General features: G+C 40.3%; 1 protein-coding gene across 2 annotated transcripts in view; it reads right to left on the bottom strand.

Annotated features, from left to right (window-relative positions):
- CSMD1 (CUB and Sushi multiple domains 1) overlaps positions 1 to 21,266 on the bottom strand; it is a 1,753,128-nt gene that overhangs the window by 870,042 nt on the left and 861,820 nt on the right. For both annotated transcript variants that reach the window (XM_060291350.1, XM_060291351.1), the window contains exon 4: positions 12,076 to 12,270. In XM_060291350.1, the coding sequence (XP_060147333.1) occupies positions 12,076 to 12,270 (195 nt within the window). The remainder of the gene's footprint in view (positions 1 to 12,075; positions 12,271 to 21,266) is intronic.

Here is a 21,266-nt window from a genome sequence, read left to right as displayed (position 1 = left end):
TGTCAGTTAAAACTGAAATGTTTATGATTTAATACCAATCTTAAAAAGAGAAAACAATGCACTATGCTCTATGACTTTAGTCTCTAAGAGCTTTTCAGAGGATGAACTGGCCTCCTTCGGTCTCCATTTCTGTTCCATTCTAGCTCTTCAATGATAGTGATTTCAATAATAATAGCTATTATTGGTATTAAGTACTTCAAGCATCTCATTTAAACTTTACCAGTCCCATGAAATTAAAAGCAGTTTTAATCCAGCTATATATGTATAATCCAAACGGAATCACTTTGCTCTGCACTTGAAAGTAACACAACATTGTCAATCAACTATACTTCAAGTATAAAAAAAAAAAAAAGTAGCATTAATCCAATTCAACAGATTCAGAACCAGAGGTTTTGCAGACAGTTTGTCCATGATGTTGAGCTAGTAAGTAAGAAATGACCTTGAATGACCAAGACCTTGAATGACCGAGTCCTCGCTATTAAACACTTCCATCACTGCCTGTCCCAATGAATGGCATTTAATTGGACGTGTGTTTTTTTGGGCACTAGACAACTTCAGCCCTGCAACCTAATACGGTACTTACATGGAAAAACAAATCATGGAAAAATACTGTAAATTGATCCACAAAATGATTTGTATACAGGCACTTACGACTATGCTTTAAACCAGTTCCAAGATTGTATTTAATGAGATAATATATATTTAAAAAAAGAGTGCTTATCAGAAAGCCTTGTATCACAGTGAAATGCAAACCATGTAGACCAGATTTACTCTAATAATGTTGACATATGTTATTGATATTTTTTTTCAATTTTGGTAAGACTTAGAGTTGGTTATTACACAGTATGCAAGAAAAGTGCTGAAAACTCAATTGCCTAAAGCCATTCAAACTTTATTTAGATCTGAGTTTCTTATATGAAGACTACCTCTTTCAATCTTACTTTGCAATGCTTGATCCTGACAAGAAAGATCATCTGAGATTCATTTTACAACGTTACCTCTGTAACATAACTGATGAAAACCCAGCTGTGTTTTAAATATCATAGAATTGATCGGTACCCGCAAAAAGCATGACTTCTCTCCCTTCTCCTCCCCTCCAGCTACATGTTCTCCCAGCATTTGTCTTCCCCATCATCACTAGTGGCAGAATGTCTGCAATTAAACACCCTGAGTGACATTTCGTAAAGCGCTGGCCAGTGCCACGTTGTCATCTCCAGTCACCTTATGTAAGGCTTATCAGTTAAAGAAACTTGCAGCTTCAGGCACTGACATCCCTTGTTTAGCATGTTTTATTAAAGGTATTGCCGAGACTGCTCCTGGTACTATACTTGGTGGCATGTTTGCATGCTCTCAGTCATCCTTCCGAGGAAATACAACTGTCCTGAAATGCATAAAATCCATCAACTCTTCAAAAAAAGCAAAACAGCTGCCGTATCCTACACTCTTTAAAACTCTCAAGTAACAGTGACACTGTGTTTTGACACTTTTAGGTGAATATTTATCTTAAATGCTTTTGTTGAGACAGAGAGAAACAAGGTCAGAGTCTTGGTGAGTAAGCAGTTTTAGTCCCTGATCATAACTCACTTATGGTTATTCTTCAGTGGTTTACAGATCACGCTTCTCAACAGAACAAAAGGAAAAAACAAAAACACCTCTCCTTACCCACGCCAAGCAGAAGACACAACGTGAGAATGGCCTTTACCACCTACTGTGTCTGCAGCCCTGGACAGGATCCCTCACATCTCAGGGAGTTAGATCCCTCATCTGCAAACTCTCAGTATCAATATTAACCTTGAATACTTTTGGACAAGAAAACATAAACGAATGTATGCCAAGTTTATAACGCAACACCTGCCGCAGAGATCTGGTCTAAATAAAATGCTTAGCCATGCTATTTCTACTTCCCCCTGGCTTTCCTTCTTTAGTAATTCATAGTGGCTGAAAAAGATTCTGTTGGCCAAAAACGGAAAACAGGGAGGGAAGAGTTACTGGCCAATCACGTCTCAGGTAGCTTCTATCTGGTCTCAAGGGCCTCCTAACACCACTCTGCCTGGAACCAGTACCCTGCAGGTTCACGGAGCCCAGATGCCAGCAGCATCCTTCAGGCCTCACCTTTCTGCCCCCACATGAGAATTCCTGCGAGGACAAATTGGCGGTAGGGAAGGATTTAGGGTTGCGACAGAGAAAGAGGAAAGAGGACCAACTTCATGCAAAGAGAAGCCTTCCCCAGAGAAGGAAGACCATCCGACTGGGGCAAATGGATCCCTGCTTGCCTCCTATGCTCCAAGATTGACTTACTCTGCAAAGAAACAGCTGCAGCAAGTCATATGTTAGCCTTTAAAATATAATAAGAAAGATCCTACTGCCAAACAGCTCTCTTTGGGCTCAAGGCTCTCTTGAGCTGGGTTTATACATCATGTTGTTCATCTGAAAGCCCTGAGGCTGTGGCTGGTGGTAGCTCCCATCAAGCCCACAGAAAACAGTTTTAGCTGGTGCTTGCTTTGAACCACAGGCTTCTGCAGAAAATGCTGAGACTGGCAGTCACTCTTCCCTGCTGGCATCTTACTGCCCTTATATTTCTCTTTTTAGGCTCGTAATCTCTGAAGGGCCTGCAGGTCTGCCAGACACCTTCTCCTGCATTGCCCAAGGAGCAGGTGGAGAAATGGGAGGATGCTAGAGACCACCAACTTCCATCTCCCCCGGAGAAAACCAAGGCACACGCTTCATCCTCAGAAGCAGGACATCCCCAGACAAGCCGTGTTCTCTCTGCCCCTTCCCAGATTCCTCAGGGCTCAAGCACCAATCCCTCGAGAAGAAAATGTTTGTCTGTCTAATCCAACTTCAAATATTTGTTCCCCAATGAAAATGTAAGTTCCTTCTTTAAAGGAACCTATTTTTTTTATTCTCATAAATTAAAAGGGAAAGAGCCGGGCACTGCAGTGCCCAATGGCATAAGACACCAGGCCCAGATTCCAACTCTCCCATTCACTACTGTGTGACCTCAGAAAAGTCACCTCACGTCTCTGTGCCCGAGTCCCTCTGACTGAAAAGCAGGATCAACGATAATACAAAACTTGCAGGGTTATTGTGAAAGTTAAACACAAGAATATTTGTAAAGCATGTAAATGATGTCTGACATTTGGTCATTGCTACAGGTTTAACTGTTATTATCACCGCATCTTTTTCTTAAAAATCTACAATTTGAGTGACCAAGCTGAAATGTCTATCATTAGATAACAGATGCTCCTCCATGTGTTCCTTATTAAAAATACGTTGAGTTTGATTGATTGATCCCTTAAGAAAAAGGTTGATTGATTAGTCGCTTAAGGAAAAGGAATCTAGAAATAATCTCCAGCTGACTATTGCCAAATCTACATTTTCGATACTGTCATACTATTTATATGCATATGTGTATCTACACGCACGCTGTATACATGGCTTTTGTTTCCTTATTGCAGCCCAAGTAGTGACACATAAAACACAATGACCTGTCCTGACACGGACTCACCCTTTAGTAGGCACTTAACTGGCTCTTTGTCTGAGTCTCTATTCATTCAGTTTCTCTTCTTAAATCAGCCTGGTAGTTGTTGTTTTGTTTTGTTTTGTTTTCCCCAAAGAATTTCAGTAATGCAGAAAAGCCATTTGTTTAAGAGCTACTAGCGCTGAGATCCTATAATCTATTTGTCTCCAATCACTTAAATCTGAATTTGCTTTCAAAACTGGAGCGGGGAGAAGATAGAAGCAGTAATTACAACAGCTAATACATATAGAACTTCACTGTGTCGAGTTCTCTGTTAAGGATGTTATCTGGATTATCTCATTTAATCTTTACAACAGACCTGTGAAATAGGTACTATTACACAGGTAGGAAAATTGACGACAGAGAGAGAAAATAACACTGCACAGCCCATAAGCATCATGCTAGATCACCTGCGCTTTATTCACCTTCTTTATGTGTTAAAGACTTTGCAGGATGTTTTGCATATGTCATTTCCCTTAATCCTCATACTAACACTGAGAATATCAATCTTTTCAAAACATTTGCTTTTCTATTGACGATACTGTGTAGAAATTGGGTGTGTGGTCTCGTAGCTAGGTTGCTGTACGAACATCTTACCGTAGTATATGTAGTAGTTTATAGATGGAAAATAAGTGTGAGAGAGGAATCCAATGTACTTACAGTAGCATAGACCATAACTGCTAGGTCCCAGAATTGAACCTAGTTTATTTTCTCCCTAGAATCACTCTTATTTTTATTCTTTTATACATCTGGAGCCATACACGCACAAAGCTATTTCCAATTCTTTGCCAACTCCACTATATAGCTAATTAGCCTCTTCTTCAAAGTTTCCCATAACCTTCGTTCATTAGATCCCAATATCATCTCTTCCCAAAGTAAGATAGTATCTGAAACGAGATTCCTTTTGAGAAATCTTTTTGGATTACTGGAGAGCTAGGCTCACCGTGATCTTCTGCTTAAAAGTAAAAGTAAAACTAGGCTTCTCCTTTCCGATACCATTCAGCTCAAATCTGTTTCAGCAATTGCCGAGAAGTTAAAGGGGAGAATTCCAATCAGAGAATGGCATACATGTGTGTATTTCAGACCCATTTTCTTATGAGTCCTTATCATAAAACTACAACTGTATACTGAACCCTACATCATAAGTGAAAGTGACATGTACTCACAGCACCAGAACTCTGCATACATTAACGATTGTTGTGGATAGAAAAAAAGAAAACTAAAATTCTTCTGCTTGCTAAGTCTGAACTGTCTGAAACAGTAGATACTAGCATACATAGCTAATGAGAACATGCGGCTAGTTCACCTTGAGAAATGATTTAACTGTGAAATACACGTCAGGTTTTAAAGACTCAGGGAAAAGTGCAAACTACTTCATTAATATTAATAATACTGATTATGTGTAGAAATGGTCATCTTTGGACTATGCTGGGTTAAGAAAATGCATTCTTAAAATTAAATGCACCTGTTTCTTTTTACTTTATCGATGTAGTTATTAGGAAATTTTAATTACATAATTGGCTCCCACTTGTGGGTTGCGTTATATTTCTAGCGAACGGCACTGATCTAAATACTGAGGACCTGGGAGTTTTTCTTGGTTAGGCGTGTGGCAGTTGGACAGCCCCGAGGCCCTGGCTGAATGATGACGGTCACTGCCCCCCACCAGCTCCATCACACAGAAGAAGGATGCTCTGGGCTACAACCTAGCTAATTCCGAACATCTTTGGCTTTTCCCCATGCTGTATGTTATCCTTCTACTCCAAAAGATTATGAATATAGTATCTTCCCTCAAATGTTTCACTTGTGGATGCTTTTTTAAAGACCTGTTTTTTTTTTTTTTTCTCTCTCTCTTTTTTGACATATGCCTGGAAAACTTATTACTTTTCTAGTTTGGAATATTTCTTTTCAAGCAGAAGCCAATAATATGCTTAAAATAATGAAACGATGCTTTAACAATTCTGGGAGGAAATGGTTTCCACGTATAATTTGATACTCAGCTAGACTGTCCATCAGTACGGATGCAGACAGGGACTATTTGCAGGCATGCTAAAGCTCAAAGGGTTTTCCTCCAAAGCAACCTTTCTCAGGAAACTATCTGAGATGAAACAAAGAGAAAAGAGGACAGGATTTACAAAATAGTGAACAGGTTGAGTGGAACAGGGAAGAAGTGTCAGAAACACTGCCTTATAACAGACCTACAAGCCAGTGCTGGACCCTCTGAGGGAACAGGGAGGGGGAAGTGATGGATTTGGGGAAATGAGGGCAAAAGGGGTACAGACAAGGGGACAAAGGTACAATATGCTGAGACTGGTGATGACCGAGACTTCAGGAACCGCAGAAGACGAGTGTATGCAAAATACGATGCAATCTGGTTTACGTTAGAGAAATGTCAGTGACCTTCAGGAAGAAGAACAGAGTTCATTCCCAGCAATAATTCAAATAAGTGTAAAGTAGAAGATATCTGGATTACTGGGATGAAACATAAGTTTTATAAATCAACAAGGGGAAAAAAAAATAATTCAAAAATTTAGGACAAATAGAAGGCAGTCACGGCAACAGGCCAGCCATTTACCAAATCTGCTTTTTCTTCTGCCTTGTCGTTCGAGCTTTCCTTGCAGTTAAGGACGCCCACACGACTGAGTCTAACCAGTGCAATATACGTGTGGGAGGCCTGCCCATAACAACCCCAGGCTCCTTCTTCCCTCTGCCAATGGATGGAGACAGAGCTGCCAACCCTGACTGAAAGCCAGACACAAAAGTCCCCAAATCACCGCTCAATCAAAACCAACCCCAGTCAGAAATGCGCATTTGGGGTTTAACACGCAGAGCAGACAATAGTAACACTGGAGCCTGCTAATGTTACATTAACTAAACAAGCAGAACGAGAAAGTCTTGGTCCAAATGTGGGGGAAAAAGGTAATTGTGGCATTATTATGAATAACTGAGGCTAAGAAAGAACTCATCTGATCTGAATTCTCTTTGAGTGGCACAGGGATGATGATGTTGGAACAGTATGCACGCAGTTGTAATAACACGAATGTTGTTTATTGCTATCCAGCCTTCAGACAAATTAAGAAGGACTTAATTACGAGCATAGAATAAAACGTACATGTTCACAACTCTGATACTGCAAAAGTGCTATTACAGCTGAGAGCACATAGAGGAAGGAAAGTATTAGAACATTTACTGGAAAGAGCAGAGGCAGTGATAGTCACACCTTATACAGTGGACAGGCGAAAGATGCTGTCAAAAATGAAAGAAATAAGGTATAAACGGTCAAGTGCATTATTCAGATTTATAATGTTTAGAAATCTAAATTAAATTGGAAGAAACAAGACATGGTGAATGGAGTGATAAAATTACAGTAACACTCATTGCAAGATGTCCATTTAAAAAGTTTTAACTTGATAAAGCAAGAAAGAACAGTATAAGCATATATACGATAATGACAAAAACGGTTAAATTTTATTGAAATGTCTACAGCCTAAGGATGTTCCTTTTCACTATAATCCCTTCAGTATTATTAAATTTTTAAATTACGTACAAATGCTACTTAATCAAATTTAGTAAGAGTAGAATGATAAAATCAGAAGGACAGCTGTCTTGCTACAAAGTTCAAGTCATAAACCAACATATGTCAACACAATTGAAGCTTTAGTTCCTTACCTTCAAAACAAGACTACTATTACTTTCCCTGCATACATCTCAAGGTGATTTGAGGTAACCACAGGATCATACATTTGTGGGTTTCAGCATATTTACAAATTGACATTGCATACATATAATTTTTAGATGCCTTTCTACCGTAGTTCATATGAGTCGTGCACATAACGTTAATACAGGCTAATCTATGAAGCGTAGAATATACAAAAATAAGTTATTTAGGACAGCCTGTGAATGGGAATGTCCAGAGCTATGACTTTAGGGATCTCAGCTCTGCAGTAGCTGCTAAGAATTATTTTCTGAAGCATACTTGGCAAATACAAAGTGCTCCATCACTGAAAGAATTAAGGCACATCAGAAGGTAATGTTTGGGGAAGGGGGAGCAGGCATCTCTGGCTGAGGAGACTAGTGTTTGCTTAGAGCTGGCTTATTTCAGGCGGCATATGCCTGATGCAACCATCCTATCATCTTTCCAGAGCGTAAAGGAGCCTAGCCTTTTCCAGGACCAGAGATATAGCTCATGTCCTCAAACGTATATACATTTCCTATGTGATTATATCCATGGAATAAGACAGTTGACGTAAGATCACACTAATGCTTTCAACAACGAGATCCAGAATTGGAGAGCTGCAGTGGACGGAAATGCTCACTGAAGGGACCAAAGGGAGATGGTTTCAGAACAACTTCCCCACCTAATGGTGGACTAATGTGAGGACAGGACCACTTCTCCCTGGGGATTTCTCCACATCAGACAACAGGTTTCTTACGAAGGAGCATTTTCCAAACGCAGCTCCTGACCTACTTCCTTTCTGCCTTCTCGGACAATCTTATCACAAATCTGGAGACAAGGACCCACCGTGCGCATTTTCCATTCAAGGAGAACACCTTCTCTTTTGGATTTCATATGCTACGGCCCTCTATTATCTTGGAGCTCAAAGTCATTTATGATCATTCCTGGACCGTGACATTATAGTCTTTGTGATTTAGTAACAGAATAGGGGAAACATAAATTAAGAAGGCATTTAAATTCTGAGTTGGGAGCATACGTCATTAAGTAGATCTAGTTTTTTTTTTCTTTTTCTTTTCCCCTTTTTATGTTTCTCCTCTAAATACACACCACACTTGCAAATACAGAAACAGTACATCTTTGTAAAGATCAGAAGGGACAATAGGAACAATGTGCAATAATGAAGGGAGATGAAGGAAGATACAGACATTTAGGTGAAAACTCAAGGATAAATGAGGAAGACAAAAACACACCTCCAGAAGGAGACAATCTGAACTCTCATCCTTGAAAGAAGTCGGTTTGATGCTGGTCTCCTGTTTAAGGGAATCAGCTTTAAGTAAATCTGGCTGACCTCCCACTTCATTATGCACTGACTTTATTAAATATATGGCTATATCCTTTTTCTTTAAAGAGCACCGCGTGACTCTAGAAATGATACATTTAAGTGTCATTGTTCAGGTTAAATACTGCCACTTGGAGTTACAATGTAAAATTGTCAACACTAGGAAAGGGTCATTGCAAAGAGATTCAGCGGTGTTACTGTTAGCAGCACTTTAAGATGACTCAAGCAATTCCTGGAACAAAATATCTAGGATGTTGGGGAAGCAGAAATTACACTCATTTCATTTTTTAAAATGATCTAAGTCCATATCGCTGAAATTAATTTATCTCCTCTAGATATGCCACATCTACACATCTATAAGAATTCGATTATCGACTTTTTTCTTTATGATCCAGTTACCCAAAATCAATGACAAACTGTGTTGTATCTTTCAAATCTGTTACATAAAAGAATTATATCAAATTTAATGCCCTTTGAAATGTTACTATCCCAAGCACTGAAATAAGCATAAATTTAATAATCTATAATATAGAAGAAAAGATAAATATTATGATAAAAGCACCTTGATATGATTTAATAAATTGGTGACAACATAGGAAAGATTATGAGCTGACTGTTACATCAACTTTGACTTTGTAAGTTTTATAATTGTGAAATTTGTAAAGACCCTTCAATTCAGAAGAAAATGCTTGGGGAGGTATGAGCAAAACAGAAACTGGCGTAGTTACTGTTAATATTTATTTTTGCATTTTCCAGTTTATAATAACTCCTCAGTTGATGCCCAGCATATTTCCACTCCTCTATTAAATGTCTGAATGGGGGATTAGGTACAGCATTAGGGGTAAATAGCTATGGATTCGGATAATTTTAAGGTAGAAGCAAGGACATAGTCACACAGTTTTTATGACTGTGAATTATGTTCTGGGGGTTACGAACTAGTTGAGGAAACGCTGAAGACATAAGGTTAAAATATAAAATAGCAACAAAATAAATGCTCAAGACAAAAGGACTTGGGTTTTCTTAAAGAATTTAAAAAGGGGTTGCAATGGTTAAAAAAAAGGTGACTAAAATTTGGCCTTAAGTGTGAACTTGACAACTAAGTAAGATTTATGGCTTTAACGGAGATGAAAGGGAAAACTTCATAACAGGAAAAAATGAGTGACAGTTTGGATTTAGGCATGGAGTGGTGAGCTGGTTAAGGAACTCTTTGGGAAGAAACCCTGCTTTGTAGAGTTTGCTGATTTCTGGTGTCAATACTCCCACCGTGGAGGGGATGCCAAGCTAACAGCTTGGTGTGAGGAACACAGCACTTGGGGGAGACGCACACAGCTGGCTTCTGGGAAGTCAGATCAAGCAAAGCATCGCGTGGAGACAAAAGGATAACATCTGTGTCTGGGAACACTAACGGATGAAAGGGGACAAGTCAGTTCAGACGAGGTGATGGAGCACGGGGGCAGCGTTTTCAAGGGTTTGCACTTAATTCCCGTTGAGTCACTGATGTGGTCTGGCTGAGAGAGCACAGGTGATGAGGAAGACGTGTGTGTTGGGAGCGGGACTAAAGGAGGAGAGTGTCGGATGAAGGCTGAGATTCTGGATGTGGCGCTCATTTCACCAACTTGAAGCTGGTCTGGGTGAGAAGAAAACACAACTGGAACGGGAGAGCTGGTGTGGGAAAGGGGAGACGTGAAAGACAGTCTGACAGAATAAAAGGGGCAAGCAGGGCAAAGTGGAGAGAGTGACTGCGTTTCCACGGAGTGAGTATCAGATACACAGTGGTAGAAACAGGGAAAAAGGAATATATTTAGGATATCCAAGTGACAGCATCCTTAAACAGTATCACTTAGTTGAGGGGATCAGGGGATCAGAAAAGACAAGGGAAGGGACACAGAAATCTGGATTTTGAGGACACCACTGTTTTGACAATAGAAGATGTAAAATAATTAATAGCACTAAGGAAAAAAAGAAGAGAGATACAATAGACCTGCGGAACATGCAAGAAAATGAGCATTTCAGGAGGAGTAATGGATGTGTGTGGTAGAAAACATCCACAGCAGGAATTTCTCTAGGACACAGGGATGATTTGAAGATGGTGGATCTGACCTCTGGTAATTACCAGCTGGAATACCTTGAACAGGTTATGTTTCCCATCTAACCCTCAGATGCCTCACGTGTAAAATCCTTCTTTAATAAAATACCTACTGTGAAGATGACACATGAAAAAGTAATGCCTGCTCATAACAAGCAATCGGTATGTACTAGTTACCAGCTGTAGTATTAATGGCAGTAGTAGTAACAGTACTAATACTAGTTGTAGTAATAGTATAGTAGCAGCAGCAGCAGCAACATGCCATAACTAAGATACGTCGCGTTGGGAAGATCTCATGCGACTGCAACGCGTAACAGAGATGACAAAAAAAATAGAAAAGTATTCATTAAAGTAGTATAGACGAAAATATAAACAGACTGATGAAAACAACACATTTTGATATGAGGACTTAAGCTAAGGCTGTGGATTTGCCTGGTTACATACATGAATAAAAAGTTGGACATGGGTTCTTGTAATAAACTATAATGGAAAATAATTGAAAAAAAGAATATAGATACATCCATATATATAGGTATAACCAAATCACTTTGCTGTACACCTGAAACTAACACAATATTATAAATCAACCATACTTCAATAAAAAAAATTCAGACATGGGTTTGTGTCTTAACTTATCCTATGCTATCTTTTGGAACCTTTTGAAAATTAAAATTTGCTTCTTTACCTGTTAAATGAGTGTGAGTGTTTATTATTTCAGTGGGGTTTTGTGAGAATTCAGCGATACGATTCAGGTAAAGCACTTAGCACATTTTCTGAATTATATTAAGACCTCAATAAATGTAAGCTACACTTTTACATTTGAAACCATAAAGTGAGTTTTTTCTTAGGAAAATCAAAACCTAAGAGTCAAAGCATGCCCTTTCCTAAAGTTACTGGATCAGGAAAATAATGTCACAGAAAAGACTAAATATCACAAGGCTTCCAGAAAACTGATTCTAATCTTGCAACAAATCATAACGAGGAACACTTACACTGGTGCAATCCTTTATGGTCTATCTCTAAAGCCCGAGAGTGTTGCAAGAGTCTTCCCATGGTATAATTTAATTATCAAGGGGTATCTGCCGTTTTTAATGAGAAAAAGGTAAAAAAGGAAACTTCAAAGCAAGGAGGCCATAAATGTGTGCATTAAATCTTAGAATGCTATGACAGTAAGTGATAAAAATAGGTAGAAGTCCACAAGGTTTGAGAAACAGGATGAAGAAAAATTTGGATGTTTAAGGAACATATCTAAATTTGTTATTGACTTCACAGGGTGCAGTCATGGTTTCTTAGGTTATGTACAATATTGCTTTAGGGAACAGAATGAGCTGACATGGGAAGACCCAGCGTGATGTGTCTTGCTTTCGTTAAGTGGAAACTTTTCCAGTGTCAATTCCAAAGTCATTTGCTGAGTCCAGGTGTCAGCTCATCACACACCCTCCCTGTACAGCACCTACCTCTGCAAAACGGGGCTGGAAAGTCCCACGATGCTCCATTCCCAGGGCTGACGATGCAAGTCAGAATGGCGTGACCTTCCAAGATGTAGCCGGAGAGGCAGCTGTACCGGATCTTGTCTCCTATGTTGAATCTTGTTCCGTGGAGAACTCCTTTCAGTATTTCTCCAGGATTTCCACATGTGTGGCTGGGTAAAACTATTGGGAGAAAAAAAGAGGAGAAAGAAATAGAAGTTAAAGGAAGATTTTCGACTGAGATCAATTTATATCACAAGACATGGACCACTTTTGAACTACTAAAGTTAGCAAATCTAGGACAAAAATTCTCTTAATTTTGTCAAAAAATTAAACAGAGAAATGGATTTGTGTTTTGTAAAATCTGTAATTTAGTACTTCTGTAAAGAAGTATTTAAAAAGTATACGTAAGTGGATTTTGTTAAGAGGGGAAGATACAGCTCTGCTTAGATTCAGTGTTCTAAAGGACATCTAGATTATTTTTTTAATTATGAGATTCTACAGTCCCACATAGTTAGAAATCAGATAATACAGCAGAATATAGATAACTGAAAAAATAACAGAAATACAGCATGAATGAATATCCATGCCATATTTTTCCTTATTCCTCCAGGACCAGCACTGCCTGATACACACCCGTAATAAGTGTTCAATCAATGTTTGATGGATAAACAACTGAATTAAATAATAAATTAAAGCTGTCATTTGCTAATCTATCAGACTTTTACAAAAACTGTACCACTATTATATTCCAAGCCATCTGTAAGGATCTATGCGTTTGGAGTGTCTGATTCACAACAAAGTTTTTTTATTTTTTATTTATTTTTTTGTGGTACGCGGGCCTCTCACTGTTGTGGCCTCTCCCGTTGCGGAGCACAGGCTCCGGATGCGCAGGCTCAGCGGCCATGGCTCGCGGGCCCAGCCGCTCCGCGGCATGTGGGATCCTCCTGGACCGGGGCACGAACCCGCGTCCCCCGCATCGGCAGGCGGACTCCCAACCACTGCGCCACCAGGGAAGCCCCACAACAAGGTTTTAAGTATCAGTTTTGACAAGGCAAGTACTGTCTCACTTGCATTTCAGTGAGATAGCCTTGATTCTGGTCTTTCTTGACCTCCTCACTTTTCATATTGATAGGCTTCTCTGTCTAATTCAACTGCCTTGAAACCTAATGGACACGATGCCGTTTCACACTCATAGAACGTACTTTTGAACTTAATTCAGGCACCATTAAATTGAATAGACGAAGTTGATGATTGTCGGCTACTGTCTCCATATTTCTGGTTTACATTTAGCATATCATCAGTAAGTTAGCTGCTACTATGTAGAATTCAAATACACCAAGGATCCTACCATTTAAAAAAGAAATGATTTTCCAAAAAAAAGTATTTCCAAATGAACAAAATTATTCTATTTCTGTATCCAATTTTTTGCATTGGTATGGGGTACATTTTGTTATATATGTGTAATACAGAGCACTTTTTCTTTTTTTCTTTGTTTGTAAACAGAGAGATAAATAGACATTTCCCAGTGAACAGGGAGGGAATTTCAGTGATTTCCAAGATTAATTTTATTTTCGTATTAAATACATACGAACTAAACTATATAGAAACACTTAGAAAACAAATACTACAATTTAGATGTTTAATATTACTGACATGTTTATGAAATCACTGTATAGTCACAGCTTGCTCAGTTCTAGTTTTTAGAAAATAATTTCTGAAAACAGCCTACAAAAACCTGTTTGATAACATAATAGAAAATAATTCAGTATAATCTATAATCATCTATGGGTCTTTTATAAAAAAGAAATTCTGTTTTTAATTCCACATTCACCATCCCTAAGGCAATACATCTGTTTTTAAAATGTTGTTTAAAAACATGTTTAACTGTCTGGAATTTAACTGTCTATAATTTCCTAAGGTAGAAAACTTTCAATTCTATCTTGGAGAATCACTTTATTTTATGACCCGGGATGCCCAACAGCTAGCCTGAGCTAGGGACCTTATAATCAGAGACAGACGCGAGACATGCGCTGAATTTCTATCATCAACAGCGAGAGAAAAACAGATGGGGTTGGGGGGGAATATGTGAATATGAATGCTTTTGGTGTTTTTCTTCCTTGTCCAGAATGAAAATTTTGATTTCAACCAACCTTATAATTTAGGAAAATAATATTAATGTGAACAATGTCAGCAAGAGAATAGAAGTAACTGAGGATGATTTAAAACATTTACTTCTAGTTGCAAACAAACACGAAAATGCAAACACGCACATAATATTACAAAGGCATCAGCCATTTCATTAAGACATTATCAAAATATCTTTCTTTTTTTCGGTATATGGGCCTCTCACTGTTGTGGCCTCTCCCGTTGCAGAGAACAGGCTCCGGACGCGCAGGCTCAGCGGCCATGGCTCATGGGCCCAGCCGCTCCGCGGCATGTGGGATCTTCCCGGACCGGGGCACGAACCCGTGTCCCCTGCATTGGCAGGCGGACTCTCAACCACTGCGCCACCAGGGAAGCCCTCAAAATATCTTAAATTGTGAAAAATGGACAAAAATGATTATAGGTCTACACAAAGATTTATGACTCACACACACACACAAAATGCCAAGACATGAAAATCCAGTGGCTGGACAAGACTAATTTAAAATAAACTCAACCCCACTGTCACTTCTGCCATTTTTATTTGAACCAACTTTTCAACCAGTTTCCCCGAAGATGGTGACGGTCTCTTGGTGTCTCCCAGAGCAACGAGGACACATTAAGTATTCAGTAAATATTTATTGAATTGACTTGGACTCTACATTTAGTTTGCTTTAATCATTCCTTGAAGTAATGTGCACTCTTCCTCATAGATGCTTCAAGAAATTCCTATTAGGGTGATGGGAATCAGGCACCCAGTGCAGACACTTGTGGATGTGAAAGAATGTTGAAAGGAGCTCTGGGCACACTGCTTTCCTCTCACGGCAGGGTTCCACCCATCAGACCCCACGAAGCCAAGTTTGTATACCCAGGACTTGAAACCTAGGCTGTCGTTCCAATTAGGCTCACTGAAAATCCCTCTGTAACACTTCTGCTTTGGCAAGCGCAAATGGTCACAATTCAATGACTTAATTAGGCTATCACATCAAACCTTTGACCCAACTGTTTCAGTCATTCAATGGATACCATGTCAAATCCCTTTCCAGAAGAAAAGTGGAAACATGATACTAAAATAAAATATGTCACTAATATTCATCAGGAAATGGGACAAAAGGCTGGCGGACAGAAGTCTGAAATTCATCAGAGGAAGCGCAGCATTTTTAACAGGATGTACACAATTAATGAAATTTCATTAGGCAAGTGCATTTGGAAACTGGTTCCCCGGAGGGTGAATGTCAGACTGCTTGTTTACACTTGGCCTTTCCAGGAGTTTCACTGCAGCTTAAGGAAATAAAACCTCAAACACCCACCTGACATACACCCCTGGAAATAAAACCAACGGATGCGTGATGTGTTTGTCCACAGACTGCCCTCCGCTCCCTCCTGCAACCTTTGGGAAGGATTAGAACAATCCACTGTACTCATCTTCCGGAATGCTTTGAAAGCTAGATTTTCAAATCTTGAAACCTGACATTTATTCTCTGTCCTGACTCTCTGAATCGTGGCCGTTTGGTGGGACAAGAAGATGCAGAGACAGCAGTTACGTGAGAAGAGCAAGGAGGATTTCTTAGGGGCGGGGGAGAAATTTAATGCCATCCACTTCCAAAGTCTCTTTCTCCACGTGAAGAACAACATTTCGGGAGATATGCTGTGTAGATGCCTGAAAAGTTACAGGATCTGGATGAGAAGAACTCAAAGAGGAAGTGTTTTAAGTATAAGGAGTTTTAAGTATACTTCAAGGTGGGAAGTGGTAAGGTTTGGCCAAATTAAAACAGAAAGATTGGGCTTCCCTGGTGGCGCAGTGGTTGAGAGTCCGCCTGCCGATGCAGGGGACACGGGTTCGTGCCCCGGTCCGGGAAGATCCCACATGCCGCGGAGCGGCTGGGCCCGTGAGCCATGGCCGCTGAGCCTGCGCATCCGGAGCCTGTGCTCCACAACGGGAGACGCCGCAACAGTGAGAGGCCGGCGTACCGCGAAAAAAAAAAACAAACAGAAGAGAGAAAGATCATTTTAAAATGAAGGATGCAGGAATGACAAGTGGCTACAGAAAAGTGCCCGGCACAGTGGGTTATGTGGATCAGGATCAGACAGACTTGCGTTTCTCCTCCAGAAACAGACCGTATAATGTTGGACAAATTACTTAAATTTCAGTCTCTATGTCTTGACAAGGGGAATTAAAAATAAAACCTAGCAACAGGGTGTGCTGTGACACATGTATGAGGTAACGCAGATTCAACAGTTAGCAGGGAACATGGAAGAGAATAAGTGCTCAATATATATTAGCAATTTCAAATTTATTTTCCCAGTTCTAAAGCACCATGTGGACTTTACGGAAATCACACAAATGTAAAAGTATGCAGTGGTTCCGATATATACCAATTTTAGAAGCAATAAAACTAGAAAGAGTCTGCTAGAGTCTATATTGTCATTAAAATAAGAACATAGTCATTAAAATAAGACCATTGTCATTAAAAAGGGAAGCAAAGGAGAAAGACATTCCAGTTTTTAGCCATATTAATTCAACTTCATTATTCCTGCTCTAATGTAATAATAATTAGTAACACTAATATAGCAGGTGCTATTAGCCAGACACTGTTTCAAGTGGTTTATATATGTTAACAGTATATATGAAGTCAGTGCCATTATTATCCCCCTTTTAGAGAGGAAAAAACTGTGGCACAGAGAGGTTAAGCAACTTTCTCATGGCCACACAGCTGGCAAGTATTGGTGACAGGATTTGCACATGGTGGATCCAGCATTTCTGCCCTTCAGCACTAACAATAAACTTTCTTATGAAACTGTTGTCAACATCAAAAGAAATAAAGATAATAAAATGCCATTAAATCTGTCATGTTCTCAATAGAGCTTTGTTTGATATAATAAAAGGAATATAAGGATTTGGGAGAGTTACAATGTTTCCTCAGGTAAAACTGAAGGCAAAATTATTACATGGCTTTTTAAAAATAAGTTTCAAGCTCTCAGGTAAATTTTCAGAATGGGAGAAAGGAGTCAGGAGGACGGCGTAACAAAGTTGACACAAGAAAATGACACGTTGGCAGAGGGACTTGAAATCTTAGAGGCTGGATTTGCAAAAGATCTTGAACGGCAGTTGTAAGACATTATAATCTTATAAGAAGTGAGAACACAAAAATGCCCGTTGGAAAATGATTTTGACTGTGTGAGCTGAGTTTCGGGGAGCATAAAGCATGTATGGCCAGGTGACCCCTGGGATGAGCTTATTGGTCTTACACTTTAATTTTTCTGGTTGACCTTTCATTGGTTTATATCTTGAAGTGTAAGGGAGACACTGTTTTCACATCACTAACCTGGATCTATGAGCAGCTGAACCTTTACTACCCCAAACAACGCAGGCATCAATTCAGATATAAATGACGGTAAATCTATGATCAAGGAACTAAATGGCAAATCAAGAGTTAACTACTGAGGAAGAAACAGCAACAAGAGGAAGAGTTTATGATGGTGACCCAGGAAAATAGGATGTGTGAATATGGCCATGATGGCCACAGATGCAGACTAGTAGGTTCAGTTGTGAACGTGACTATGCTCTTTGTTTTTAAGCCTGTTCACCGTCTCCATGGTGTACCCTAGAGTTACAAGAAAATAGGTGACCACCAGAAAAGTTCCTAAGTTTCCTGATTTACCGAGTAACAATGGAGGGAAGAAAAAAGAAAAATAAGTGGGACCCCAGATGTAAATCTTCTGGAATACCCAAAGTTAATGGGGGAGGAGGGAATAACGATTAAACAAAATAGAAAAATGGCCCAAAAGTTAAGATCAAGACCAAACAGAGCCTAGGAGTCCAGCTGAGAAGCAATCATGGAAGAATGGATGCCTGGTAAATTCAACAGGTGAAAATTAAGCGTAAGTGATTGACATACAAAAAGGAGCACAGCAACAAGAAATAACAGCAGGTGAACTTTTCAATTATCACTGAATTGCTGAAGAGAAAATTGCGTGTACGTTAATTTTCTCAGGTAAATGTACCTATACTTCCGCCACAAGGTAGATCCCCAATGCTTTCATTAATGACTTATAAGCAGATACACAATTTTTTTTTTTTGTGGTACGCGGGCCTCTCACTATTGTGGCCTCTCCCATTGCGGAGCACAGGCTCTGGACGCGCAGGCTCAGCGGCCATGGTTCACGGGCCCAGCCGCTCCGTGGCACGTGGGATCTTCCCGGACCAGGGCACGAACCCGTGTCCCCTGCATCGGCAGGCAGACTCTCAACCACTGCGCCAGGGAAGCCCAGATATACAATTTTTTATGACCATCTTTCTTCTTCTCAAAAGTGAACTTTACACCAAATAAATGGATGTTCAGTTGATTACAAGTTGCTCAATATTTATATAATGATGACTTAAGAGTATTTCTAAAAATTGAAAAGGACATTGAAACAAACAGGACCATAAGCCCTGGTAGATATCAGATTAATGAGAGCAAATAAGCCAGCAACCACTCAGAAACTGATCGAAATGACCTGTGCCCCATGCTAAATAATGCTTCTGTTTACTCTCTAATCCATGATACCCATATAACAAGGACAGTAAGACCCATTCGAAAGGTTAAATGTTACATTAAATACCACTAGGGATGGTTAACAAAATTGAATTAAATTGATTCTAGAAAACAATTCTAAACTGTTTCTGAGTCACAGTTCATTTATTAATTCAAATTTTTAAAAATCTCACTTAACACTTCTTCTATGGGCTAAGAGTATCAGGTATTGGATTTACCTTCCTGCTTAATGAAGTTTAAAAAAAATCAAAATTTATTTTTTTTAAATGGCTCTCAAAGCATTGGACATCAGTCAGTGTTGGAACACGACCCTTGAGAGATGGGAATTAAATGAGAATCCCTAAAATTTCTCCAGCTTATTTCTTGGAGAGAGTTAGGGACCAAAGGTGCAGGGAGTAGAAACCCAGGTTGAGTCTGACAGTCTCCCTGAGTTGAGACAGAGATCAGAGCCCCGGGGTGTCAGAGAAGCTAAATTTCACAGGAGGAAGAGAGCTCCAGAGGCCTACAGAGGGCCCCTCTTGAATATGGGGTGAGTTCTTACTAATGCATGTATGGAAAGAAACGACCCAAGGCTAGTGAAAGAATTACGGAGGGATTAGAAGCAAAAGTGCCCAGGATGCTTGCAGGGCTGAGAAGAATACCTTTCCCAACAGTGAGAACAAAAACCTCCATCATTTCACTGGACACAAGTTAGTGTACTGAGAAGGCTCTAAGCTCAGCAGTGGGGAAAACACACTCTAGAGTGAATGCTGCCTGCGTCACGTGTCAGAAATCTTACAAGCAACAGGATCAGAGTAGGGTGAGGCTAGTGAGGGGCCTTGCATGGAGAATCTGAGGGGCTCTCACTACCTGGGTTATTCAACTGTAGGATCATCCCTGGCACAACCCGGGAGTGAACGCCCACTTACACTTTCACCCGAGGTTCCTAACTTGATTCACTCCTCATGCAGCCTGAAAAAGCAGTACCTGTAAGGATCAAACTGTTCCAAGAACTTGAACTACATCCAAAAATCTTTTGGGGAATACAAAAATATCCAACACCCTCCAAATTAAGAGTCACGATATCTGGTATCCAATCAAGCATGCCAACAGGCAAGACGATAAAATCCATAATGAGGAAAAAGAAGAATAAAAAATGAGCCAGAAATGACACCAATGGCTGAATTAGTAGACAACAGCATTAAAATGGTTATAATAATTGTATTCTATGTCTTGAAGAAGGTAAAGATCAAACAGGTTAACTAGACACGTGGGGGGGGGAAGGCAGAGATTATTAGATTGGATTTTAAAAAGGCAGTGATACACTGATGCCAAGAAACGTCCTTTAAAGACACAAAGCAACAAAAGTAAAATGAGAAATATTAATCAAAAGAATACTAACATTAATCAAAAGAACACTTAAGTGGCTATGTTAACATCACACAGTTTTTTTGTTTTTTCAGTACACGGGCCTCTCACTGCTGTGGCCTCTCCCGTTGCGGAGCACAGGCTCCGGACGCGCAGGCTCAGTGGCCATGGCTCACGGGCCCAGCCGCTCCGCGGCATGTGGGATCTTCCCGTACCGGGGCACGAACCCGTGTCCCCTGCATCGGCAGGCGGACTCCCAACCACTGTGCCACCAGGGAAGCCCCATTACACAGTTTTAATGCAAAATAATATAACCAAGGATAAAGAGGGTTATCTCACAATGTTAAAAGGGTGGACATAGCAATCCTATGTTGATTCTTAACCATAAAAGGGGCTCAGCTTGATTCACCTGCAGTCATGTCTCTGAGGGCGGCGACCCCTCCAGAGGGAGGGATCAGGAAACTTCATTCTCCAGGTGATGCTACAGGTTTGAGCAACAAGAAGCCTCCCTTCATCTAGGCCTCAATCGCAGAGCTACAGCCTGGTTCCCTGGGACGCCGACCCTTGACACGGGGGTTGGGTGCACGCACTTTACCTGGTGGGGCTGGGGGAAGAGAGGCAGCAGGGCTGGTCAGAGAAAGGTACTGAGCTGCAGGGCATGACAAAGCCATGACAAAGCCTCAGTCCATCCTCCAGGGAGCTCTGGGTTTGGGCTGGTTTCCGGATTGTCTCAACTTGGGGTGAGGCCACAGCCCTTCCAGCAGACTACCCAGTTATGAGCTGAGGCTCCCCCCGCAAACACACACACTGACAGGTGTCACCTTAGACGCAGCAGCTCCCTCTGGCCAGGATCAATTCCCGGAGATGGTCTTAAGCAAGTGTTTCCAGCTGCCAAACTCCGGCACCCCACACCTTCTGGCCCTGACCCACCTCTCCAGGGGCCCACTGGCATCGCTAGAAAGGCCACACCCTTTCTTGTCCACTACCTTCTCACCTTCTCTGTTACTGCCACATGGTACCCTGAATGCAAAGCTTTCTGGTAACAGCTTTTCTTGTAAACCTGAAGGTTTAGGTATATTCCAGGAAATTAAAGAAAACAAAACACCTCCATGAACTACATATTAAATAGGACTAGTTTCAGATCCCACA

This window comes from Globicephala melas, chromosome 21 (genome assembly GCF_963455315.2).
Source record: "Globicephala melas chromosome 21, mGloMel1.2, whole genome shotgun sequence".
Classification (NCBI taxonomy): domain Eukaryota; kingdom Metazoa; phylum Chordata; class Mammalia; order Artiodactyla; family Delphinidae; genus Globicephala; species Globicephala melas.
The sequence above is the reverse complement of the archived record's forward strand: the minus strand, read 5'-3'. Positions and strand labels throughout refer to the sequence as shown.